Source organism: Canis lupus, chromosome 9, assembly GCF_003254725.2.
Source record: "Canis lupus dingo isolate Sandy chromosome 9, ASM325472v2, whole genome shotgun sequence".
Classification (NCBI taxonomy): domain Eukaryota; kingdom Metazoa; phylum Chordata; class Mammalia; order Carnivora; family Canidae; genus Canis; species Canis lupus.
In genome coordinates, this window is record NC_064251.1 from 30,391,251 (window position 1) to 30,414,685 (window position 23,435).

The window sequence follows — 23,435 nt, forward strand, 5'->3', positions numbered from 1 at the left end:
ATAGTCAAGGCGAAATATATAGAAAGAAGACAACTAAAGGGGAGGAGTGAGGAAAAGTCCTAAAATAGCTAAAAAGACCTTTATGGATATGCTGGACAGCAAAATAAACTTTAACCTTTGATTTTTGCACTACCACTTTGAATCTTGTCATTTATGGTCTATCTGTAAAAAAATAAATAAGTAAATAAAAATCACTGCCTCAGGTATAAAAATGTGCTTTACCAAGAAGAGCTAGAGTTTGTATAATTTTGAGAGAGACTACATTTTTTTCAAAGATAAAGGTTAATTATATATACATATATATAAATGTAAATTTATATACGTATAACTTGAAAGCAGCAAGTTTTTTTTTACAGCAAGTTTTTTTTTTTTAAGATAATTTAACCTAATGAAAAACAGAGGGATTAGGGTCATTTACATAATGCCCTGACAAAAGGAAAACAAAAACTGATTTCAAGCACAACTTTCAATATTGATAAGTTGGAAAATTAAAAAAATAATAATCATAAAAAGATAGTTGGAGAAAGTCCTTTCTCCCGTCCCTCTACTAGCATTCAGCATCCCCCTGAAATGAGCACAACATACTAATCCAACTTACCCAATATCCCCCCAATACACCTTCTTTTTAAAATCTAAGTTTTACTAAATTTACCGAGGAGAGGGACTTCCATTAAGAAAAAGTCGATTTATAACAAGAATGTGCTTCCATCATGGCCCTTGGTCCTAAAGAAGGTTGTAAGGACACCAGGCTACTTCATGCCATTTTGAGGCTGTCATTGAAATTACCACCAGACTTACAGCCAAAAGACAATGTGCTATGCGGAAGGAAAAGAAAATGTCACCTTCATCTTCATGTGGCCTATCTAGCAGTTGATGTCAATTTTTTTTTAATTTTTAAAATTTTTTGTTTTTGCAAGTAAATCATCCTACAGAAAAAAAATCTGCAATCCTGCCAAAACATACAGTTGCCTCTGATGATCTTAGCTGCCCTTTCATTTCCCTTGACCATCCTGCCTGCCCTACCTTAACTTCTAAAGGACACATGCACACACATTTTGGGATGAGGAGGGGGTATAAGATGAATTCTCTCTTTCCACCAACAGTCCCTCCTTTCTCTCCAAATTATGCATAATGAGGCCAGTAGTGTAATTACTGAAAGAATTTAGAAAGGTAATTACTGAAATAATCTCAAAAATGGTGGTGTCTGCCATGCAACAAAACTCACTTTAGAGCTACCAGAGCCACCTGGAATGTGATAAACACTTTGTGTTTGCAAACCCAGATGCTGCACGAAAGGAAATGCCATATTAGCAAATTACCACAAGAAGCCACTACATTCAACTCATTTTGATTTTGTAATGAGAACTCCCACTGAACAGGAATAACTTGAAGTTGTGACTGTTCAAAGTCCGGCAAGTTTTGAAGGGGATGTGGGCCGGAAGAAGGATGGCAGGTTTGAGGGAGTTTCTCTGGGATCCTGCCCTTAGAAGCCTGTGATTTGCAGACAGCTCTACCCTCACTTGCTCCTGCTGATCACTAAAGGGTTGAAGCTGAAGCGAACATTCACCGGTCCTCAAACTGAAGCACCTAGCTTAGACGCTGCATGCGGCTCCAGACTGCAGGCCGGAACGGATGGTCCTAAAGCTGAAGCGCAACAGCCCACGGGACACATACCACGCTCCTAACTGCGACCCCTATGTACTCAGTGGCAGAGAACAATTTTTCTATTCCAGCTGTCTTTGTACCTAGAATCACGAATGTGACTTCACCCCCCCCACCCCCCCACCCCCTGCTTTCACCTCGTGGCCCCTTCCCCCCCCCCCCCACTGCCACTTGTCTCCATCCCTTTGTGACGCCAGTGGTTGAGGCAGAGCCTTGGTATGGGACTCACAAAGGCAGGTGCAAACCACAAGCGCCTCAGTGCCCTGGGCGCTTCAGGCTGGCTTGGGCTCAGGTCCTCCTGCTCCAACCCCAAGGGCCCCAGAAAGCGAGCCCTGACACCTCCATCCTTCACCATGGCCAGCCAGTTATGCCTCCCGGCCGCCCCCCGCCTCGCAGCCTTGAAACCCTTGAAGCCGCCCTCGGGGACGTGCAAGTGGGTATCTGCGTGGCCATCCAGCGCAGCGACGGGCGGATCCACCTCGCTGTGGTCACAGAGATCAAAAGAGAAAACTCTTGGGTCACGGTAGAGTGGGTCGAAAAAGGAGTTAAAAAGGGCAAGAAGGTTGACCTAGAAACCATATTCCTGCTGAATCCCGCGCTGGCCTCTGCTGGACACCCCACGCCGTCCCCGCTGCTGCGCTGGTCTCTGGCGCCCGCTTCAGCCATCGGGGACCAGGGCTCCGCCACGCGCTGGATTGCGGCCATCCCCCAGAAAAACGAAATGCCCTCAGGGGACAGCCTGGCTCTCAGAGTCCCCAGCAACCCTTGCCTGATGAAGCGGAAAAAGTCCCCCTGCCTCCGGGAAATTGAGAAACTGCAAAAACAGCGGGAAAAGCGCAGGCGGCTGCAGCTGGAGATCCGAGCTCAGCGCGCCCTCAATGTCAACACGGGAAACCCCAACTGCGAGATCATGCGCATGATCGACGAGTACCGCAGGCACCTGGACTGCAGCAAGGTGTCCAGCCTGGAGCCCCGGGAGGACCACCGCATCTGCGTCTGCGTGAGGAAGCGTCCCCTCAACCAGCGGGAGACCACCATGAAGGACCTGGACATCATCACCATCCCCTCGGACAACGTGGTCATGGTGCATGAGTCCAAGCAAAAGGTAGACCTCACTCGCTACCTGGAGAACCAGACCTTCTGCTTCGACCATGCCTTCGATGACACCGCCTCCAACGAGTTAGTGTACCAGTTCACTGCCCAGCCGCTGGTGGAGTCCATCTTCCGCAGGGGCATGGCCACCTGCTTTGCCTACGGGCAGACAGGCAGCGGGAAAACGCACACCATGGGCGGAGCCTTCTCGGGAGGGGATCAAGACTGTTCTAAAGGCATTTATGCCCTGGTGGCGCAGGATGTCTTCCTCTTGCTCAAAACCAGAGCTTATGAGAAGCTGGACCTCAAAGTCTATGGGACATTTTTTGAGATTTATGGGGGCAAGGTGTATGATCTGTTGAACTGGAAGAAGAAGCTGCAAGTCCTCGAGGATGGCAATCAGCAAATGCAGGTGGTCGGACTGCAGGAGCAGGAGGTGTGTAGTGTGGAGGATGTGCTGAACCTCGTGGAACTAGGAAACAGCTGTCGGACTTCTGGCCAGACATCAGTCAATGCCCACTCTTCCAGGAGCCATGCCGTGTTCCAGATCATCCTAAAGTCAGGAGGGAAACTGCATGGCAAGTTTTCCCTCGTTGACTTAGCCGGGAACGAAAGGGGAGCAGATACTGCCAAAGCCAACCGGAAAAGGCAGCTGGAGGGGGCGGAGATAAATAAAAGTCTCCTAGCGCTCAAAGAATGCATCCGAGCTTTGGGTCAGAACAAGTCTCACACCCCATTCAGAGCCAGCAAACTGACGCAGGTGCTCCGGGACTCCTTTATAGGCCAGAACTCCTCCACTTGTATGATTGCTACCATCTCTCCAGGAATGGCCTCTTGTGAAAACACCCTCAACACTTTAAGATATGCAAATAGAGTGAAAGAATTAGCTCTGGATTTAACGCCCCACCATCGTTGTGTCTATCCGGTTGGACCTGAGGTGCCACGGATGTTGGAAAATCACATTAGAAATTCAAAAACATCCCTTCAGAGGGATGGATTTATTAATATACCTAATATACAGAGTGAAAAGGAAAAACAGGCTAAAGACATCGAAACATTATCCACTCCGTTAGTGGAGGATACAGGGAGGACTTCATGGAAGGAATCAAGCCAATGGCCAGGGAACAACATCCAGGAGACAGCTGGTGAGGGAAATTACGATGCTGATTTTTGCATTGCCCAGTTATTGTCCATTTTGGATCAGAAAATAGGTATTCTGACTGAGATTCAAAAGAAACTGAAATTATTACGAGCTGACCTCCAAAAGAAGACCAAGTATAATGGAGCCAATGGTAAGAGGTCAGATCTGAAATGATGGATACACTGCTGTGGCCCCTACCTCTCTTATAAAAGAAAATGTCTAAATTATCTAGATATAAAGATCCTTCTGGAAAGCTTAAAACATCTTAAAATATGCTTGTCAGAAATGTTCTCTTTCTTCCTCCGTATTTCTGTAGTTCATTTTCATTTTGTAGGACATTGGTGCTCAACTGGGAACCACTTGCCTCCCTGGGACATCTGGCAATGTCTGGAAACTTTCTATTGTCAAAACTGAGGTTGAGGGGGTCAGTGATACTGACATATATTGAGTAGAAGGCCAGAGATGCTATTAAATATCCTAAGATGTACCAGATAGACCCCACAACAAATAACTATCTGGTTAAAAATAGTACCAAGATTGAGAAACCCTGCTGTAGAAAGAGTCTAGCTATGATGAAACCAGATATGCTAGGTCTGTGACCAGGAAAGCATCAAATTACAGATTAAAGGAACCAGAATTACCCCCCTCCCCCGCCCCCAAAAAAGAGACCAGAATTAGAACATATCAAGGGTACACAATGGAGTAAATCTAATGATATCCACTCATGAATTTCTACTGCATGGATATGTAGATTCAAATGGTTTCTAAGCTCTAGTCAAATAGGGGGTGGGGAAGGGAGGGGATTTTCTTTGAGGGAATCTGTGAGAACCTAGAATTGAGAGAGAGCTTTATTTTTAATCTTTTGAGTTGAAATTGGCAGAGCACTGTACTTCCTGAAAGTGATAAAGTGTGTGTGTGTGTGTATGTGTGTTGGATAAGCATTGGTTTTGTTGACTATGGTGTCTTTAAACTTTTTTTCCTCTCGTTTTCTTGCCAAATTTTGTGCTTATATAATTCACATAAACTTTCCTCCATCAAATTAAGGTGAGGAGCAAGTCAGCAAAGTAGTAGAAAGGTTCTAGCCTGAACCAGGACACATCTCATAAAGGCTTCACAGGGAATGTGGGAGATTAGCAATGCCTTAAGTCAATTGAATAAAGAAAAAAAATTCCTGATTCAGAGGTCACAAAGTCCATCATTTTGGGGGAAAACGGGAGATAGAAGCTAATCTAATTTACAAATATAAATATAATAAATACCCTAATACACATCTACCTTAAGCAAACATATTGATAAAATACTATAATGAAATGATTAAGGATCTTTTGCTTCCAAGTCCATCAGTTCCAAGCTCCTTTTTAAAAGAATACAGTGGAATGATTTGCAAAGAAAGTGCATGGCAGATGGGAGAAATTTGGGGACACAGAAAACAAGCATCCAAATTCTGTTAACTACCTTTGGCAGACATGACCTATTGTTTTCAAATTTTTCCTCTAAGTTGCAAAGACCTCACTGGCACTAAGAAAACAGACACTTCGTAACTACCATAGGGTAGAATGGTATTATCCTAGCAAAAAGTTATCAGTGTAAAACAATTAGGATCGTCAGGAACACCTGGTCTCTAATAACCAGGCAATATTATGGTCTCTAAATAATTTTCTCTTCAGCTGCTTTACCTGCGCAGGTGAAGTTATATACTATTTTAAAATCAAATGAAACTTTGGACATCCATCTTCCCTTAGTGCTAGAAGATCTTTCCTTCAAAATGAGATGTTTTTAATCTAAGTTACTTTTGTATGCAAAGAAAGAAGTATGAGATTAAGAATCTTGCCTGGGTTCCAGTTCCAGCTCTATTATAGTTAATATCTGTAATTCTTGGTAAGTACCTTTGTCCCACTGAACTGCTTTCTTTCCTTTAAATCAGGCTAATTATAGCACCTGCTTCCAAAGATCAGAGGGTGGTTTTACTTTCTCCCTCCCTCTCTGCATCTTTTATGCCAGTGACCAGCGCCTATTATTGTTCTTGTTGTAATTGTCCTCATTGTTGTACTACAACCCTCATCTCCCTCATTCCCCCTCTACCACTCCTGCCACACAAGTTTGGGTAGCCTACTGGGAGTTTCAACATTCTGATATCAATAACATCAATTTTTTCTATTTTATTTTTGAATGACATGCGATTTACAGTGCACACAAATCTTATCCAGAAATGTTAACAAAATGAGTACACCTATGCAACCACCACATATAGCAAGAAGAGAACATAATGTCTCAGAAACCTCATTCCTGCCTCATTTCCATTCAGTCTACCCTGCATCAAAAGTAAGGACTATTCTGACTAAAGTTATCAAAGATAAGTTTGCTTCTTTTTCATATTTATGGGATCATACCCTAGATACTCTTACATCTCTTATTTCTCTCAATCAAAATAATCTATGATCCGTCCTTTTTACATTGTTCTATAGTGTTTCACTGCATAAATAGCTCATAATTTATCAATTTTACTCCTGATGGAAAATTGAGTTGTTTCTATTTTAAACAATTACTAGTGAGACTGGGCATTCTTACATATGTCATTTGGTGCCGATTTATATGTTAAGTATGTCTCAGAATGAAATTCTTGGATTTACAATATGTGTATATTCAGCATACGGGTGATGTCAAGTTCTCCAAAGAATGTAGACCAATTTTACACAGCCACCAGCATTTTACAAGAATTATGGGTCCTCCGTATATTTGCCTACATTTAATATTGTTATTTTGTAAAATTCTAATTTTTACACCTTCTCATGTGTCTGGAAACCAATCTCATTATGTTTTTTCCCTCCTGATAATTAAAGTTGAAGATGTTTATATATGCTTACTGGCTATTTAGCTATTCTCTCTTGTGCCATATATGCACTCTGGATGCAAGTTCTTCTGTAGACTAGACTAAGACATTGCAAATGTTTCCTAACCAGTCTGTGGAATGGCTATTCACTCTCCTGATGGCATCTTTTAATGACCATAAGCTTATAGATTTACTGAAGGTCAATTTAGTAGGTTTTTAAATCTAATGGTTAAGTTGCATTTAGTAAGTCTCTATCTATCCCAAATCACGAAGGTATTTTCTTTTGGCATCTTCTAAAAACTATCACTTGGGCTCTGATTGGATCCAGCATTTGCTCATCTGTATGTCTCCAGGTCAGCAGCAGAAAGAGCAGGACTGGAGCCAAGTAAGACTCAGTACATACAGTGTGCGGCTTCTTTGAGTCTACAAGTGGGACCATGTTTGCCAAACCTGTCATTAAGATGTTGTCCTGCCTTCTCAAAGCAGTTCTCCTCAGTCTTAGGCTCCTACCTGGACCCCCAAGATCCTAAAAAGGCGTTTCTGTCTGTGGATGGTTGGCACATCATTGTTTATTGACTAGGACAGGAGCTGGGGACTTTCTGTTCTACCACCTTGCTCACCCTATGAGTCTTATGTCACCTAGAGTTCTCTTTATGGGAAGATGTTACTAACTTGATGTATTTCGTACAAATAAGATGATTTAGATTTAGTATGTTTTCTTAAACCATTTTAATAAGTTGTATTAATTTATTATCATAGAACTATAGTATGCTCATTATATTTAATGGTCATATTATTGGTTCCTAAGTTTTCATTCCTGATACTGTACCCTTTTTTTCTTAATCAGACTTGTAATATGTTTATAAATTTTTTTAAAAGAATTTATTTATTCATGAGAGAGAGAGAGAGAGAGAGGAAGCAGAGACACGGGCAGAGGGAGAAGCTGGCTCCATGCAGGGAGCCTGATGCAGGATTCAATCCCCGATCTCCAGGATAACACCTGGGGCTGAAGGCGGCGCTAAACCGCTGAGCCACCCAGGCTGCCCTATGTTTATAAATTATTATCAGTCTTTTCAAAGAAACAACTCTTGGCCATTTATTTTCTTTATTGTATATTTCTTTCCATTTCATTAATTCCATTTTCCCTCCTTTGTGTAATTTCTGCTTTTTTTTTTTTTTTTCAATTTTTTGAGCTCAATACTTAGATCATGAATTTGTCAGCTCTCTTTAGGCTTTTAATATTATAAATTTTCTCCTATTTGCTGATTTATCTATATAGAGTCAACACATATCACACTGATCCATAGTTCTGATTTACCCTTAAATTTAGAGTATAGCATGTATGATATCTTCACTGAAATTCCCCACCTCCATGGAAACTTGCTTTCCCAAAACTACGAGCTTGCTAAATTATCTGCTGTTTTAAAGTCACTTTTCAACAGCATTCTGTTTATTGTTCTATGCACACACAGTTTAGATTCAGCAAATAGCTGAGGAGAATTTGCACATGAAAAGTAGGTCTTTCTCCTCTATGGTCCTTTTTTCTCCAAAATCATTCCTGTGGGCTTGGAGGCCTGAAATTCAGTCTTAAATCCCTATGAGACTGGGTCCCTGTGAGGCTGCAGCAATATTTACTTGGGTACTGTTCATTTGGGCTTACTGTTTACATTCAAGAATAAGTAAATGCCTCAAAGGGAAAAGGCAGCAGCAGGGAATGTAATGACCATCTTAATATTGTTCTCTTTTCTCTGTGATTTTTTAAAAAAATAGATTTGACTTTTAGTATATTCAGAGAGTTGTGCATTCATCACCACAATCAAACTTAAAAGATTTTATCACCCTGCAAAGAAACCTGCACCCCTTATGTCTCATCCCTTAATTCCCCTACCCCTAACCCTAGTTGATCACTAACCTACTGTGTGTCCCTACAACTCTCTGCAATTTTGACTCCTTAGGTAGGTCCTGACTGTCTTGTTCTTTGATGTCTTCCTAAAATGCTGTCTTTTGATATTCTATTAAACTTCATTGTGCCCTTGGTAAGATAGCTTGTATCTGTCTTGATGACACTATATTTGTTGACATAAATAATTATGCATTTTATACATGACTTTGTAGACAAACTACATATCACTAGCATTTCTTATAATAAGTTCTAATCGATCTCAATCCAATGGACATTTTCATTCTATGTTGAAAACTTAACAAGTTAGGGAGCAGCATATCAACATAGGTAACTAATGGTACTCATTGTAGGATACAGGACAATGTTGAATGCATCATTTGCCACCTAGAGAGATATATGTTAAATATTACTGGCTTTTATCTAGTTTTTGCTTATTTGTTGTAGGTTTGGAAATGGAAAAAAATAAATGGAACAAAGTCCTGAGTGCAATTCACCTATAGATCTTAACCCTCCTTAGGAAGAGCTGTGTACACAAACTTAGTTATGTATGTGTGTATAGACACAGAGTTTTACATAGTTACATATTTTTCCCATGGATTGTTACCTTCACATCTGTAGAACACAACTTAAACATTCTCCTTTAGTAAAAAATTGCTCTTGGTGTGACTGCATTTGTTGAGTTGCCATTCTCCCTTAACAAGTGCTCATTAATGTTTCCACCAATGTAAATGTTTTCCTGAGAATATATATGTCCTTGAAATGATTTCAAAACACATGGCATGAAATTTGACATGAACACAGAAAGTAAGATATTACTGGGACATCTGGGTGGTTCAGTGGATTAAGTGTCTGACTCTTGATTTCAGCTCAGGTTATGATATCAGAATTGTGAGATGGAGCCCTGCCTCAAGCCCTGCATCGGGCTCCATGCTAAGCCAGAGTCTGCTTGAGATTCTCTCTTCCTATCCCTCGGCCCCTCCCGCTTGTTCTCTCTTTCTTTAAAATAAGTAAGGATGCCTGGATGGCTTAGTGGTTGAGTATCTGCCTTTGGCTGAAGGCCTGATCCCAGGGTCCTGGGATCGAGCCCTGCATCAGGCTCCCCACAGGCAGCCTGCTTTTCCCTCTGCCTATGTCTCTGACTCTCCCTCTATTTCTCTCATGAATAACTAACTAACTAAATAAAATCTTTTTAAAAATAAATAAATCTTAAAAAAAAAAAAAAAAGAAAGATACTGTGTAAGTGAAAAAACTCAGAAAATTAATTAGGGTCCACTAAAAAAGAATTGCTGGCAGTTCACATGGAAGTCCTGAAGTTGAAGAGGAGGGTTGCAAAGTAAATTAATGCTTTAACAAGAGTGTTTGGAAACTGGCAGAACTACTAAAGTGAGAAAAATAAAATACTTTCAGTACTTTAGAAACATCTATTTGCACACAAAAAGTTGACATGCTAATTACAAGCTTGCATCTGTTAATTAAAGTAGCTTTTCTTCACTCCTGTAGTGGACAGACTTATTTTTAATTGCTTCATGAACTTGGAATTAATAAAACTGCTTTTAAAATGCAGAATTTAAGGGATCCCTGGGTGGCGCAGCGGTTTAACGCCTGCCTTTTGCCCAGGGTGCGATCCTGGAGACCCGGGATCGAACCCCACGTCGGGCTCCCAGTGCATGGAGCCTGCTTCTCCCTCTGCCTGTGTCTCTGCCAATCTCTCTCTCTCTCTCTCTCTCTGTGACTATCATAAATAAAAAATAAATAAATTAAAATAAAATACAGAATTTAAGATTTCATAATTTCAAATCCTCCTTCCCACAGTTAATCTGTGATAGTAAGTTTTTACAGGGTCATTCTATGACTTTTTTTCGGTGACATTATTTTCAACAATCTACATTAAAAAAAAAAAAGTAGGAGAGCCCTAGATAAATATGTATATGTTGGTTCAATGAATGAGTGAATTATTCTTTCTTTGAAGTTCGATTACGGATTTAAATATCATTGTAATAGCAGAAACACAGTTTCTAGTATGTGTTGCTTTAAAAAATGTCAAAATTGTCTGTTATTCAAAGTGTAGAATACTATCTTCAAAGCAAACCTGTCACTGATGAAGTATTTGTGCAATTCCTTTTATTCTCCAAAAGAGCAACTGCGGATAGAAAACCTTAAGGCATCGTCTTTCTAAAATGTGATTGTTTTTCCTATTCAAGGCATTTCCTTTCTAACCTTAAATAAAAGTAATCTCAGTAATTAAAAAGAAAAAAAACAGAGAATTTTAATGGCTTAAAGAAGATATTGAACCCATACAATGATTGAGGATAAATCAGACAACCTTTGGTATTTGTGTGTTTGAGGTGATCCTCAACATGAATGAAGATGTCTACCAGTCAGAGCTAGAAGACAAGGCTTACACGGTAACACAGGAAATAAATGGAATAATCAGGACGAAGAAAAATGGGAGAAATTATCAATGTGATAAGTACAAAGCCCTTTACCCTGAAATAATTGAAAATAAAAGTTAATGACATGGTACCAGTTAATATACCATGCTCAGGCTTATGTTTGTCATGAGGTCTGTGAAAACAAGAAAGAGAAGGCTATACCGAACCACAGCGAATCTAAATTGTCAATCTTATATGGACTCTCATGACAAGATTGTGAATTCTGAGACTGAACTCAAATGAGCTAAGTGAGGAACAATGCCAGGTTTAGAGTCAGAGACTTTACATTTGATTTCAAGCTTTGCCACTGAGTAGCTGTGTGGCTTCAGACAAGTTATTTGACCCTATGTATTCTTCATTACTTTTAAATCTGTTTTTAAAAAGTCTAAAACCACAACACTAATTTCACAGAGTGATTTTGGAAAATAAACATAAAAATGTTGCATAAAATAAGATTTTATTGGGGATCCCTGGGTGGCGCAGCGGTTTAGCACCTGCCTTTGGCCCAGGGCGCGATCCTGGAGACCCGGGATCGAGTCCCACATCGGGCTTCCAGTGCATGGAGCCTGCTTCTCCCTCTGCCTGTGTCTCTGCCTCTCTCTCTCTCTGTGTGACTATCATAAATAATAAATTAAAAAAATTTAAAAAATTAAAAAATAAAACATTAAAAAAAATAAATAAGATTTTATTGATAATCTATCTTCTAGATGGTAAAGATACAAATATGGGCATATAATTGTCCCTGCCTTTGAGGAGCTTATCATTTAAACGAGTAGACAAAGCCTCACAAACGAGGCTTTTAATACATTAAAAAAATATGTTATCTTGGTATGATAAGTGCTATGGAAATATCGAAGTTGATGGTTAATTTAGCAAAAGAGGCAGGAGAAATCTTCCAAAATGATCCACCCCACAGTCTAGAATGATGAAGAAGAAAACTGGTAGACCTAAAAGACAGAATGGACATTCAAAGTGGAAATAGGATGATTCCGTTTGTGTAAGGAAAGGAAAACCAGCCAGAAGCCATCTCAGTATTATCTTTCTCAATAAAATGTAGGCTCTTTGAGAACAGGGACAATGTCTTATTTAGTTTATATCATTAGCACCTTACATGATCCCTGACACTATAAGAACTCAACACTTGTGAGGATATTTTTTTTTTTTCAGTTTCAACTAGAATTGGTGGAAATGTATAGCTCTTGGTTTAAAAAAAATCAAAATATTTTGAGAAATCATTCTGCCTAGTGGCAGAAAGTAAAATTTTTGCAGGGGCAGTTGCCACAAGTGAATGTCTTGGCTGTAGCATTTACTTAGGCTGACAGTCCAAAGAAGGAGTCATAACTTCACGCTAGCCCCTACCTGGCCTCAGCTCTCCAAATTAACATCTAGCAAACAACTCCATGGCACACCTGCTAATGCTATTCATCTGTCTTAGCCACGGGGCTCCTCTAGGTCCTTCAGCATCCACTGTCACATCTCTACCATAGTCAGCCTTACAGAAAAACATTTGGCTCTTAGCTGCCACCTACGAGAGATGTGCCCTAAGGCTCTGTAATCATGGGTTCAGCCATTGCTTGGCCATATGCAGCTCTCTCTACGCTTGTAGAGGACTCAAACATCTTGAAACCCAACCAGGGATCTGAACATATAACTCCTTGGGTCCCTAAATCATTGTAGGGTTTGACCACCACCCTTGAGGATATTTTTCAAAGGGAAGACACTGTACACCATACTTGTCCCTCTATTATCCTCTCATAGTCTCGAAAACTCTGTTGTTTAAAGAATAAAATGTATAGCACAAGTCCTACAGGTTCATGTTTTAGAAAACCCAAAACTCTCCCTTCTTGCACTTCTGAAAGCCTTTTCTTGAAGATCATAGTTTCTAATGTCCATTCTAAAAGTCTATTTTAATATCCAAAAATGGAATATTGACCCATTTATTTTTCCCTGAATTTCTATGTTAACAACCCTCCCTGAAAAGGTATAATCCCATAAATTCCTAGCTGCTAAGGTAGGGACTGAGAATACTAGAAAGTGTATTTCAAAGATGAGGGCAATGAAGGAAAAGGTATAGATGTATCAGTCAATAATTCATTATATTCGCACACATGCCCTTTTCCTCATAAGAACCAAAGGACCAAAGGAAGACATGATGTTACTTTTACTGACTCCTGTGTCTCCAGCACCTATAACATACCTGATACATAAATGAAAATAAACATTTGTTAAATGATGAATTAGATATAGGTAGCCTCAACATTTCGCACCAACACAATCGCTCAGAAAAATATTCAGTGATAAATGAGCAAGAGGAAGAAATCTGAGAACATTAATATTTAAAAGAATATTTAAAAAGATAATGGAAAATTGTCAGTGAAGGAGGATGAGAAAGAGAGGTCAAAAAGTAGAAGAAATCCAGGAAAAAAGAAAGTGGCACAGAAAACACGGGAGGAGAGACTTTAAAAGGGGAGAAAATAGTTAACAATATTTAAAAAAAAAAAACAACGAGTGATTGAATAAAACAAAGACTTAAGAGTAGGTGGGTGGTTTCTGACGATTTGCAGGTCATTAATAACTTGTGAGAGACCAGTCTGAGTGAACTAAATGGTCCAGAAGTTATTTTGTAATGAGTTGAAGAGTCAGAGCCTAGATAATGTGAAAGCACTTCATGAATTCTAAACCACTTTACAAATACAATTAGGATATGCAACTTGTTAGATTCAGGGTCTGGCTGTTGCTCATTCACCAGACTCTCTGAAATCAGCTTTTTAAATTATTTATTTATTTGTTTTTTTTTTTTTTTTTTTTTGTCATCAGGCACACTATTCTAGGGCGTTAACAATGTTGCAATCAATGGAGAAGTTAGGAAACAAGTGTCCTTAAATTTTAACAGCCTTCTTGTACCTTGACTAAATCTTCCATATATGCCCCAGGTTAAAAAAAAAAAAAAAAAAAAAAAAAAAAAAAAAAGAAGAAGGAAGGAAGGAAGGAAGGAATGAAAGAAGGAAGGAAGGAAGGAAGGAAGGAAGGAAGGAAGGAAGGAAGGAAGGAAGGAAGGAAGGAAGGAAGAAGAAGAAAGAAAGAAAGAAAGAAAGAAAGAAAGAAAGAAAGAAAGAAAGAAAGAAAGAAAAAAAACACTATCATTAAATGATCTCCAAATATTCCCTACTGTTTCTCCCAGATCATTCTCCCTGCTGCCAACAGTTTAGCAGCTTTACTTTAAGCTTCTTTAAAACTTTTGATTTGTTCAAGCAAAATTAATATAAATTTAAATATGGCCTTGACTCTATAGCCATCAGATTTGGGACACAATTCACCACCTGGTCAATCCTTAGAACTGGACCTGATTGAATTACTTTCAATACCTCTTCTTTCTTGACTCCTCTATCCCTGATTTCCATTTTGTATAGATTCCCTATCAATCAAGTCAGCTTGCAACATGTGACATGGACTCAAACTATTATTAACCATACTCTGAGAAGTTTCTTTCTTTGACCTGAGCCCATGCTCCTCAAATGACCTTATTCTTTTCTCCTTGTAATGACCCCTAATTGTCAAAATGTTAATATAAAGCATAAAATGAGTAGTTTTACATTAGTTATATATAAATGATTCAGAAAGCAATGGATTGAGTATATTAATTTTATACTCAGATATTAATATTTAAAAGATGCCGCCACTGTTTGAGATTTTTCTACCAGAACCTACAACTTATCTGTTTAGCTCAAGAATTGTTTATGAAGAAAAGTAATCAAATGAATTAATTTCATATTTATTTTTGTTGGCAAAACAGTGACATCTATTGTTCAATGGCATATAAAATAGAATTTTAAAATTAAAAGTAATGCAATATTTTATAGGATTTGTTTCAGAATAATAACCCTTAAATGTATTGTTTCAAAAAAAACTAATAGGGGATATCTAAAATTTCATTTTTAATATAAAATCAAATCCAGCTGCTTATTTAAGACTATGAACATTTACTCACAATTCAAAAGGCCCAGGTCTGTTGTTTAGTTGTTAAAAATAAGGCAATAAAAATATGGGATGCAATTCTGAAAGTTAGCTGCATGTTACAACAGATGTACTTTTCTCCTTATAAATCACTGAAATATATACAAATGAAATCTGTGAAAGCCCAGACTAAATTCTGAGTTCAAGGCAAGTGCCTATTCTATCTTGTCCTTATTTTAACTAAATCTATGAACTAGAAAAGGTGTTTACTGTCTTGGCTACAGTTTATTAAAAAGAAAAAAACCAGAGAATTTTAATGGCCTATATATAAAAGTATGGAGCTTGACCTGAAGGTGATCAATTTCCTTCTAACTTTTGCTTTTCTCTAAGATGTCATTCCCAACCATTCAATTAAGCAAAAATTTTAAAAGTTGACAATAACAAGTGTCTATGAGGAATTAGAATTCTCAAATACTACCTGGAGAAGTCTAAATTACTTACTCCCTTTCAAAGTAATTTGACAATAACTTATAAATTTTAAGGTGGATATATCCCACCATCTAGCATTTTGGTGTGGTAAATACTCTAAATAGAATTCTCACACATGTATACAAGGATACATTTTCAAGAACTGCATCACTGTAGGGATGCCTGGGCAATACAATTAGTTAAGCACCCGAATCTTGATGTCAGCTCAGATTATGATCTCAGGTCATGAGATCAAGCCCTGAGTGGGCTCCACACTCAATAGGGAATCTGCCTGAGATTTTCTCTCCCTCTCCCCCTGCCCTTCCTACTCATGCTCTCAAATAAATAAATAAATAAATAAATAAATAAATATATATTTTTTTAAAAACCTTTTAAGAACTACATCACTGTAATAGTGAAAACGTTGTAATTATCTATTATAGGAGAATAGATAAAATCTTACATATATATCTATTGATATACTTTAAAACATACAATGCTTGAATTAGAATAGAATCTATCAACATGGATAAATCTGAATCAAGCAATATTAATAAAAGAAGTTCTAGAATGATAAGTCTTATGTATCATGTAAAAAATCTAACAATTCTATTCATTTATGTGAACACATCATATGTACAAAAATATACAACAATCATAAAGATAATAAATATCACTCTGGAAATAAAAGGGAGTAAATGTAATCAAAGATGGGCACTTAATATATGGAATCTGAACTGCATCTTAAATGTTTTCCTTACTGCAAAATAAGAAGCAAATCTGAAACAAAAATAAAATTAGGAGCTGTTATAAATGAATGGTGAGTACACTGATTCTTATTTAAAAATTACATTTTTAAGCATGTTTGGAAATATTTCATAATTTTGTTATAAAGAATATCAAAATATTAGGTTAAATCTTATAGAAAAGTTTGTCTCTAGCTAAATGAGTCTCTTTCTAAAGAGAGCCAAAGTAGACAATTGAGAGATGTAGGGGGGAAAAATATTTAATCTTATGAGAACACATGTAATAAATATGATATGATTTAAAAAAAAAGATTGGCCAATTCAATGAAAATGATATTTATGGTCGTAAGTGAATATAAAATTAATGTTCAGCTAATTTATCATCAGCCAACAACAAATGAAATAAGAACCACAACATATGGCCCTTTAAAGGAACCTGAACATGACGCTATAAGTATTTTTCAGTATATGATGTGGTGGAAAATGCTTCAAACCACTGGAAACCAAAACCCTAATTTGACTTCAAAGAGCTTCTGAGGAGTAGTTCTCTCTGGATTGTGAGATGTGCCATTTGCTAAAAGCTCTAGAGACTGCTAATGGAGAGGGAAAAATTGGAGCCTCCCCCTGTTACCTTTGGTCTTGGCCCCTGAAAACAGTATTTTTTTCTACTATCAGAATATTTTACTTTTATTTGTTTATTAGAATATTTTACATTTAGGGATGCCGGGGTGGCTCAGCAGTTGAGATCTGCCTTTGGCTCAGGGCAGGGTCCTGGCCCCGGGATTGGTCCCACATCAGACTCCTTGTGGGGAACTTGCTTCTCCCTCTGTCTCTGTCTCTGCCTCTCTCTGTGTGAGTCTCTCTTGAATAAATAAATAAAATCTTAATAAAAAAGAATATTTTACTTTTAAATAGACTTCTAAAATAATAAAAAATGTTCAAACTGATAATATTTTTTGGGAGAAAAAAATCAACCTTTGAAAATGTGAGACTTAAAAGTGTAATTTTGGAGAAAGCCTTAAAGTAAGCTTTTGTTTAAACTCCTAGTAGTCTTAAAACTGTCTCCTTTAAATGAAAATATATGCAACCTCTCTGTTCATTGTTTACAATGAATATTTTTGAGCTTCTATTACATGACAACATGCAGTTGAGTGTTCATTGACCCCTCATAGTCATTTCAAATAAATGTCATAGAAGTCTTTGAGGTTTATTTATTCTGGGGGGAGGCAGTTGGAAGTATTGAGAGGACATACAATCCAAGGCAGGTCCTAACAGAAAGGGACAACGGGCACATACATAGCTTCCAGAGCTTCTCCTCCCAGCTCATCTGTACCCTTCATTTGAAGCCCCTTCCCTAAATTAACAAGGCAGGAAACCACAAATGTTGGAGAGGATGCAGAGTAAAGGGAACCCTCTTACACTTGTTGGTGGGAATGTGAACTGGTGCAGTCACTCTGGAAAACAGTGTGGAGGTTCCTCAAAGAGTTAAAAATAGAGCTGCCCTATGACCCAGCAATTGCACTGCTGGGGATTTACCCCAAAGAAACAGATGCAATGAAACACCGGGACACCTGCACCCCGATGTTTATGGCAGCAATGTCCACAATAGCCAAACTGTGGAAGGAGCCTCGGTGTCCATCGAAAGATGAATGGATAAAGAAGCTATGGTTTATGTATACAATGGAATATTACTCAGCCATTAGAAACAACAAATACCCACCATTTGTTTCTACATGGATGGAACTGGAGGGTATTTTGCTGAGTGAAATAAGTCAATCGGAGAAGGACAAAAATTATATGTTCTCATTCATTTGGGGAATATAAAAAATAGTGAAAGGGAACAAAGGGGAAAGGAGAAAAAATAAGTGGGAAATATCAGAAAGGGAGACAGAACATGAAAGACTCCTAACTCTGGGAAACAAACTAGAGGTGGTGGAAGGGGAGGTGGGCGGGGGGTGGGGATGACTGGATGGTGGGCACTGAGGTTGGCACTTGACGGGATGAGCACTGGGTGTTATTCTGTATGTTGACAAATTGAACACCAATAAAAAATAAATTTATTTAAAAAAAAGAATGAAGCCCCTCCCCTGCCACTTCTCTCCCTCCAGTCCTGCACTCAAGTAGGAAGGCTGGTTGTTGCTTTCTACTCAGATACAAATTTGAAAGCATATGGCATGGCTATCATTTCCTGGTCTGGGATCACATGGAGGAAGCATCTCATGATCACATGACATCTCCTCACCCTCTACTGAGGCAGTTTGTTGTGGAATAGACAAACAAGAGGAGGGAGACTCAATGACTCAATGGTCAATGACATGCTCATGTGGGTAAAGAGGACTTGAGTTTGGAAATTGGGCAACATGAATCCATTTGAAGCACAGGATGTGTGTAGTTCTGGGCCTCTTACCCTGTTATCTTTAAATATGTCCTTGCTCCATATTTTTAAAAGCTATCATTCACTTTTATTCATATAAAATGTGTTAACTATATTAATATTAATAAAGTATATATGAAGTTTCTATTGCTGAGATAAAGAATTACCATAAACTTAGTGGCTTAAAAGGATGCATACATTTATCTTACAGTTCTATAGGTTGAAAGTTCACTATCATTGGGTTAAAATAAAAATGTCCACAGGGCTGTGTTTCTTTTTGAAGCTCTAAAGGGAAATCCGTTCATCTTTCCCAGCTCTATCTGCATTCCTTGGTTCATGGACTTTTTCCTCCATCCTAAAGGCCAGAAAGGTTGCCTTTTTCTGCTCTTTCCTCCATCATCACCTCTCTCTGACTACAGCTTTTAAGGATTCATGCAGTTATACTGGACCAACCCAGATAACCCAGGATAATATTTCCATTTCAGAGTCCTTAACCTGAATCACTTCTGCCAAATCTCACCACACGAAATGGTGTATCTACAGGTTTGAGGGATCAAGTTGTTCACATTTATTGGGGTGGATTTAAAAATGGTGAGAATGTGGGGATCCCTGGGTGGCTCCGCTGTTTAGTGCCTGCTTTCAGCCCAGGGCAAATCCTAGAGTCCCGGGATTGAGTCCCATGTTAAGCTCCCTGCACGGAGCCTGCTTCTGCCTCTGCCTGTGTCTCTGCCTCTCTCTCTCTCTGTCTGTGTCTCTCATGAATAAATAAATAAAATCTTAAAAAAAATTATAAAACAAATAAAATAAAAAATAAAAATAAATAAAAATAAAAATAAAAATTGTGATAACATAAAGTGAAGGTAAGAGTTGAGAAGTAATCCTTACTTGCTTACTTCTCTGGTCCTTTACATACATTATCTTATGAAATTTTCAAAATAACTCAGCAAGTTAGATGATAATATCTAAAGTAAGCAGATAAAAAAGGGGAGGGTTTCAGAGAAATTTAGTAATTTACCCTATGTCACATGGTTTAGAAGCATCCTTTCCAGGAGTTGAACACAGCCTACATTCTGCTTTTAAGGCAACAGACCAATCTAAAATTAAGAGGTCTACTTTAGAGGAAGACATACTGCCAACATGTAAAAGTTTAAGATCATGACTTTTTAGTGTAAATAATTTATTTGAAAATCTGACCATTAATCTAAGCCTGGCATCCTAGTGTCTGCATCTCCTAGAAACACTCTCTCAGTAAAAGACATGATGGTGCAGCATCCCAATTTGTCCAATTAGAAAACTCACTGCCTTTTTGCTGTTCTCTTCCTTTTACATCACTACCATTCATTATGAAGACATCTCCAGCTCCTGCTGTCTCTTTCTTGTACCCATCTCTGAAACTCATCTATTCCCACTGCCACTCCTTTGGTTCACATGAGAATCATCCCTCTCATGTCTGACTGCGATAGCCTTCTGACTAGTTCTCCTGCCTCTTGTCTTGCCTGTCTCATACCTACCACTCATTATCCCTCACTACAACCAGAGAGAACTCTTTAAAATTTTCATCTCAGCCTGAAAGTCTCTTGCTTGAAGCCTTTGGAACATTCTCTATTTCCCTCACCTCTTTTGAGACCAGGGACAAATTCTTGATCCTAATAGACCTGCCTAGTTGGCTCCTGATTTCCTCTTCAATCTAATTTATCCCATAATCACCTCATATGTCTTCCTTCCCTCCGTCACACAATTGTATGTTCTATTGACTTGCTTTCCACTTCCAAAATACTGAATTTCCTTCTCTTTCCCTCCATCTCTCTCCCTCTCTCTTTTCCCCTCTTTCTTACTCTCCCTCTCTCTCCTTCTCTTCCCCTCCCCTTTCCTTTCCCTCCCTTCCTCTTCCCCTCACTGAGTGTATCCCTCTCTCTCACAGGAGTGCATACACACCTCCTCTGGACTTTCCCATATCTGTTCCTCTGAAAAATTCTCAGGTAAAATGTCCACATGTATGAATTCTGCACATCCTTTGCAAAGCATTCTCTGAGTTCCCAAGTCCAAATTAGTTACTCTCATGTATGTTCTTACCGCATCATGTACATCAAAACACTTATTACTAAGTAATTTTCTTTCCTGTTTATAGCCTCACCAGAGAACTAGACCCTACATCAGAATACAAGAGCTCTGTCTTCAAATATTTGCAAATTTTTATTACGTATTTACCGTTTTCTGAAGATAATACTTACACATGCATCTTATATGATTAAGATTTTGACATATAGTCTTCGATTCAAAGCTAGTATGAGACAAATATTTAAAAATTTCCATGGTTCCTGACAAGAACAGAAGTTACTGAATTTTTTAATAGAGTTATTCTTCAGGTTATGGTAAATTTTTAGACTGAGCATAACTGTTACAGTTTCTGCCATAAATTTTCATATTCTGATATCTGTGTCTACGTAGTCAGTTAGATGACTCCCAAATCAGTGTAGACATGATCCTTCCCATAAATAACTGTGAAGATATGTTGGAGATATGAAGATATCTCCAAAAAGATAATAATTGGAAGTAGTTTTTATTCATAAGCACATTAAGTCCAAGACTAAAATAGTTAAAAATAAGAACTTGGTTTAAGTCAATCACCTTCTGGAGCTAATACAAAAACATGTTAAATGTGATGGCTATAGTATTTCTTTCCAGGTTGTTTTCTATTGTGTGTAAAATAGAGGAAGGGAAATGTATCAAACCAATCTTTTATACTGAAATTATGTTTCTAAACCAAGTAACTCATTTAATGGCCTAAAAAAAATCATTTAGTGTGAAAACAAGTGTTTTTTCAACTGAATGCTTTATATTTTAATTGTTTGGTTTTGAGTGATTTAATACATGCTGATTGACCATCTTAACAATCAAATTAACAAAAAAGCTGCAAATGTTAGTTTAAGCTTAATGTGTCTCTTTTTGACCCACCTACATTTTTGCCTCTACTAGAGAATTGAAAAGTTTAGTTTTCAGATTTCGTCAATGAAAGTAGATTCTAACTTTGAGGATAGTTGGATATGGCAATGAAATAAAGCAATTATCACAGGATAATAGCAAGAGTATCGTAAGACAATACCGGTATGTAGAATACATAATCAAAACTATAGAATGCATCTATTGAGTGGGCCTGGTACAGTTACTGTTTGCGGCTACAGTTCCCATTACAGATGCAAGAAAAAAGTGTCCTCATGATTTCTGTCTGTCTGGTTGAAGCAGACAAGATTGAATGGGAAAAATGCAGAGAAAATCATGGTAATATAGGGAAAAATATGGAGAGATAATTTGTGCAACTCAGAAATAACCTTCTAAATGGTGAAACAGTGAAAACCCTCTTTTACTCCAAAAAATAATATAAACCTTGAGTTAAAATTATATATGTTATATATATTTCATAGATGTATATGAAAAAGAAAACCATAATGCCATGTTATTCCTCATTGCTGCTTTAGAGTCAGAAAGAATTGGTTGCAGAAATGATGTATCTGTCATCAAAACATTACTCATTGACTTTTTTAAAGATTTTATTTATTTATTCATGAGAGACACAGAGAGATAGAGAGGCAGAGACACAGGCAGAGGGAGAAGCAGGCTCCATGCAGGGAGCCTGATGTGGGACTCGATCCTGGGACTCCAGGATCACACCCTGAGCCGAAGGCAGGTGCTCAACAGCTGAGCCACTCAGGCGTCCCTATTTCTTGACTTCTACTGAGTTTCTGACTTCCTCATTATGTAAAAGATATGGATAGATTGGACAAATTATTCTATTTTCTTCAGGTTAATTCTCTCACTAAGTTCTGAGCATGGAAAAAGATGGCGATTTTGCCTTGAAAATTCTACTGGAATTTTTTTTAGAAAGGCATTTTATATTTTTAAATTCCATTTTCATATATCACATTTATCTCACACCATACTGTGAGGTTGGTTAATAAGTGTTTTAGCTGTAATTTCCAGGAATCTGACCCTCAGATGAGGTTTTATATGCAAAACTTATGGTAAGGAAAAGATCACAGGGAAGTGAAGGAATCAGGAGTAAGGCTGCCCTTTTATCAGAAAAAAAGAAAAAAAAGTAGATGATAACCTAATATCATCTGCAAAGAAATTTTAGAGTATTATGTCTCAGAATTCTATTGATCTGAGATAGGGATTCAACCTTCCATATGCCCACTGCCTTCAGACATTGGCTGTGCATTTCCAAGGCAGACATGATTTTCCGGGTAACTCTGTTGCATCCCATTTGCAGGCAAAATAGGTTTCAATAGCCCAAGGGCCATCCTTTGTTTGATGTTGGAAGCAAAAACTCACAGAAGTTAGCAGTAGGGAGGGATACATCAAACAGTATTTTTAAAAAGTGATCCAAAGGGATATGAGTGGAACACAAATACTGTACACCACAGTCAGGTTTTACTAGCTCACGTTAGAAGATGAAAAAACTTATGACGTTTAGAAAGGAGATATGATTTATATATCATCATGTACAGGTAAAGCTGTGAACAGATGATACAAGACCCTGGCTGTAAATCCTATGCGACTCTGGCAGGTTTTCCCCCCATTACATCATATTATACGATAATGTTATTTAGTTTTGTAATTAACATATAACCTTATAATAAAATATGACCTGGTATTTTATAGCACTCTACACATTTCTGATTACTTTGAATATTTTATTTTTCTTCATGTGTGTAGTTTTACATCCAATTAAGCCAGAGGTCACAAGCATAAGGTTCTGGCAGATAATATAAATCAGTGAATCAGGACAGATGAGCAAGACAATAAAGTACTCTGTCCCCCTGGAGAGTTGCTGCC

At 38.1% G+C, this 23,435-nt stretch overlaps 1 protein-coding gene across 1 annotated transcript; it reads left to right on the plus strand.

Moving 5' to 3' along the window:
- Positions 1 to 1,916: 1,916 nt before the first annotated feature.
- On the plus strand, positions 1,917 to 4,168 carry KIF2B (kinesin family member 2B). The gene is given in 2 exon segments (XM_025440500.3): positions 1,917 to 2,076; positions 2,079 to 4,168. Coding segments are annotated over 2 exon segments (2,052 nt in total). The 5' UTR covers positions 1,917 to 2,015; the 3' UTR covers positions 4,070 to 4,168.
- Positions 4,169 to 23,435: the final 19,267 nt, after the last annotated feature.